This window comes from Callorhinus ursinus, unplaced genomic scaffold (assembly GCF_003265705.2).
Source record: "Callorhinus ursinus isolate GAN/ISIS: 27379988/994484 unplaced genomic scaffold, GSC_fseal_2.0 scaffold5461, whole genome shotgun sequence".
Lineage (NCBI taxonomy): Eukaryota > Metazoa > Chordata > Mammalia > Carnivora > Otariidae > Callorhinus > Callorhinus ursinus.
Genome location: NW_027402515.1, coordinates 1 through 3,344, shown reverse-complemented (window position 1 = coordinate 3,344; position 3,344 = coordinate 1). Strand labels below are relative to the sequence as shown.

General features: G+C 44.5%; 1 protein-coding gene across 1 annotated transcript; it reads right to left on the bottom strand.

The window, feature by feature from the left end:
• Positions 1–1,549: 1,549 nt before the first annotated feature.
• Positions 1,550–2,494, bottom strand: LOC112818991 (olfactory receptor 9A4-like). Its single transcript, XM_025866057.1, has one exon. The coding sequence runs from the start codon at positions 2,492–2,494 to the stop codon at positions 1,550–1,552; it is 945 nt and encodes a 314-aa protein (XP_025721842.1).
• Positions 2,495–3,344: the final 850 nt, after the last annotated feature.

Below are 3,344 nucleotides of genomic sequence, written 5' to 3'. Positions count from 1 at the left end.
AGTTGGTAGATGAACAAAGGGTGATCAGGGCAGGGTGCAAGAGGCATGGGGAATGGCAGGTTGAAAAACCAAAGAAACCATACATGAGGACAGTGAGGCTCTTTTCTGTCCTCCTAATTTGCCTCTACCAGCCCAGAGACAACATAGGCTGTGCAAAGCCTTGTGTAGATTAGAAAAGGCATCCTCTCTGGAGTACTGAAGGAGAAAACATGGTATTTTTCTAGGGAGAGCAGACATCAGGAAATGAGCCTGGGGTGGGGGATTGCTTTGTATCAGTCTTCAACCCTTTGTCCAGCCAGTGCAGTTCCGTCACAACCCACTGGTTGGCTAGCAGAGCATGGGCTGGATTAAGGACTCACTCTCAATGCCTCATCTGGTACCGATATGCAGTGAAATCAACTAGATCATACTTGGCGGTCTTCCCTGTCCTCACCAAATGGAAGGCATCCTCACATAGGACTCTTTGCAATCCTATGGAACACCATCACCCACTGCTGGGTGGCTCAGTATCTCCACCCAGTTCAGGGCTGGCAAGAGGTGCTGAGTGTTACCATTTAATCAACACCTTCCTCAAACATTATGAACTACCTACAATTGCATTGCCAAAAAAGCCATGCCCTGGAATTCCTGAAGAACTGTGAGTTAGGAGGGTAGCTTCTCATTCCTTTGATGCTCCCCACAGGGAAGATCTATGGCAAGGTACTGAGACACTTGGATTTGGGAGACAAAGAACCAAAGGCATCATGAAGACTGAAGTCTGGGTCTGAGAGCAGTCTCAACAGACATAGTTGATTTAAGCAGCTATAAAACACAGGATGCTGTCTCTAGACTTAAGCCATTTAATTCTTATTTGTCTCAATCCCCATATATGCCAAAAAATTTCATTTCTTTACATCACCAAGACTTACTAAAACAAAAGTATTCTAATCCCCTTATCACCACTCTACACTGGTGCTGTGGCAAAATGTATATAATATTGTGCCGACTTTGCAGTAGCAATGGGGCCAAGATAACATGATAATCCACAGGAGAAAAAGAGAAACATAGAATATTTAAAATACCTGTGGTGCTCTTGTCAAGAAAATGTACAAAATATAGAGAAAGCCCTGCACAGCTGAAAGAAAAAACAAAAACAAAAACAAAGTGAGCATCTCTCCCTTGATACTCTGATTATTTCAGACCTGCACCCATAGCTTACTCCTACATCCTTCCTCCCTCGGGAAACACATTTTCAGAAAGGGATTATAGGCAAATTAACTGAGCTATAGGATGCTACAAAAATATATGCGTTTCCTTTGTCCAAGGAAAACCCAAGGATATGCTCCCATAGTTCAATAGTGGAATCATCAGAAACTGAGGAATGAGATTCTAGTGGGCAGATAAATGGGTTTCAGTTTTCTCTGCTTTGTCTTCTTCTATGGCCTGATTGGGAGTTGTACATACTATTTGGTTTTGAAGAGATGGTAATGATAAGAGGGGAACTAGGGTTTGGAAACCAAGTTCACATAACCAGTAAAGATGCTTCCACCCAAAACTGGTGTAGAGAGATTTAATCCTTGACCAGTGGACAGCACCGATTCATTTGATCCTGAAGTGCCTCTTTGACTTTGTCATTCCTAAGGGTGAAGATGAAAGGGTTCAGGAAAGGGGTTAACACGGAAATCAACAGGGAAACTATCTTATTGTACTCTGCTGCCTGTGTTTGCTTGGGTTTCACAAACAGGAACAAGCAGCTGCCATGGCCTATCACCACAAAGGTGAAATGAGAGGCACACGTAGAGAAGGCTTTCCTCCGGCCCGAGGCTGTGGGGATCTTGAGGATGGTAGAGATGATGTAGGTGTAGGAGATAATTGTTGGAGCCAGAGAACCAATGATAATGACAATAGCCATTAAGAAAAGAACAAACTCTGCGAAAAGAGTATCATCACAAGATAATTTGAGCAGTTGCCCTCGGTCACAGAAAAAATGGTCTAACACATTTGACTTGCAGAAGGTAAACTGAAATGTGGCATAGACAGGCCATATTTCAGAAAGGAACCCAAACATCCATGACACAGTGACCACCCAGATGCAGGTGCGGCTGTTCATAATGATGTTGTACCTCAGAGGGTTACAGACAGCCACGTAACGGTCCACAGCCATCGCTCCCAGTAATGCAAACTCTGTGGTTCCCACAGCAAGGTACAGGAAGAGCTGGGTGACACAGGCAGCCAGAGATATTGTCTGCATCCCAGGGAGCAGCAACCCCCAAAGCATCACGGGCACAATAATAGTTGTAACGAAGATCTCCAAGGCAGAGAGATGACCAAGGAAGAAATACATGGGAGAGTGCAGACGTTTATCAACACACACAATCACAATGATGACTGTGTTTCCCATTAATGTCACTGAGTAGAAGACAAAGAATACAGCAAAAAGAATGTGGTGTAGTTCTTGGGACCCAGGGAAGCCTAGAAGGCAGAACTCAGTGGCACTAGACAGATTGCTCATCATTTAGTCCTTGTTTCTGCTCCTTGTAAAACCTAGAGCTCAAAGACTGGTAACATGGATCCACATGGTCCTGCTCTCAAAAGAGAAGGAAGACAGGTTAGGTTGACAAACTATTTCCAACCCGAAGATCAGGTAACATGACCCTACTGCTCACACTCTGCACAAGGCCAGACCTGAATGTGGGCACATGCAATCTACCTCAAGACTACCTGTCTTGATAGGGCAAAGACTTCTTCATCCCTACTGGGGATAAGAAAACTTTCCCTGTCTTTTTACACCATTGGATGTGCCTTTTCGCAGGGGACAGAAGATAAGACTGTTTAAACTGGCCAGTTTTGAATATGAGTTGATCAGCCTCTCCAGTCCTGAGATTGTCCATTTCTTCTTGTGGACATATAGCATGATGACATAATGGCGCTCTCAGTGATGTTCAAAACATGGAATGTTGAACCCTATGCCTCATCCTTACTGGTATTGTCTAGGCCCATGTTGGGGCAGGAGAAAAGCGGCACAGTGTCTAAGACCTACATCCCTGCCTTCCCAGATTGTAAACCTCCATTGTACAGATGAGGACTACATCTACAAATGAGAACTCTGGAGCTTGAGATAGTTTCCCAGGGCAGAATCATTCTTCTCAAACTCCACGTGCCCTGCAAAGTGTTGGGAGGGAGTAAAAGTGGCACCTGGCACTGACAACAACAGATCTGAGGCCAGTAGCCCCCTAGGATGTCTGAATTTCTACCTCTCACTTTATCTATCCCATTACTCAAATGTCATCTCCTCAGAGGACTCTTGCCAGTTACCCTACCCTAACTGGAATGATCTGCTCACTTTTGGACTTTAGCATTTCTTC

What these genes read in the sequence shown, in the direction of transcription:
- LOC112818991 (XM_025866057.1), bottom strand. Translation starts at nt 2,494, where the DNA reads ATGATGAGCAATCTGTCTAGTGCCACTGAGTTCTGCCTTCTAGGCTTC.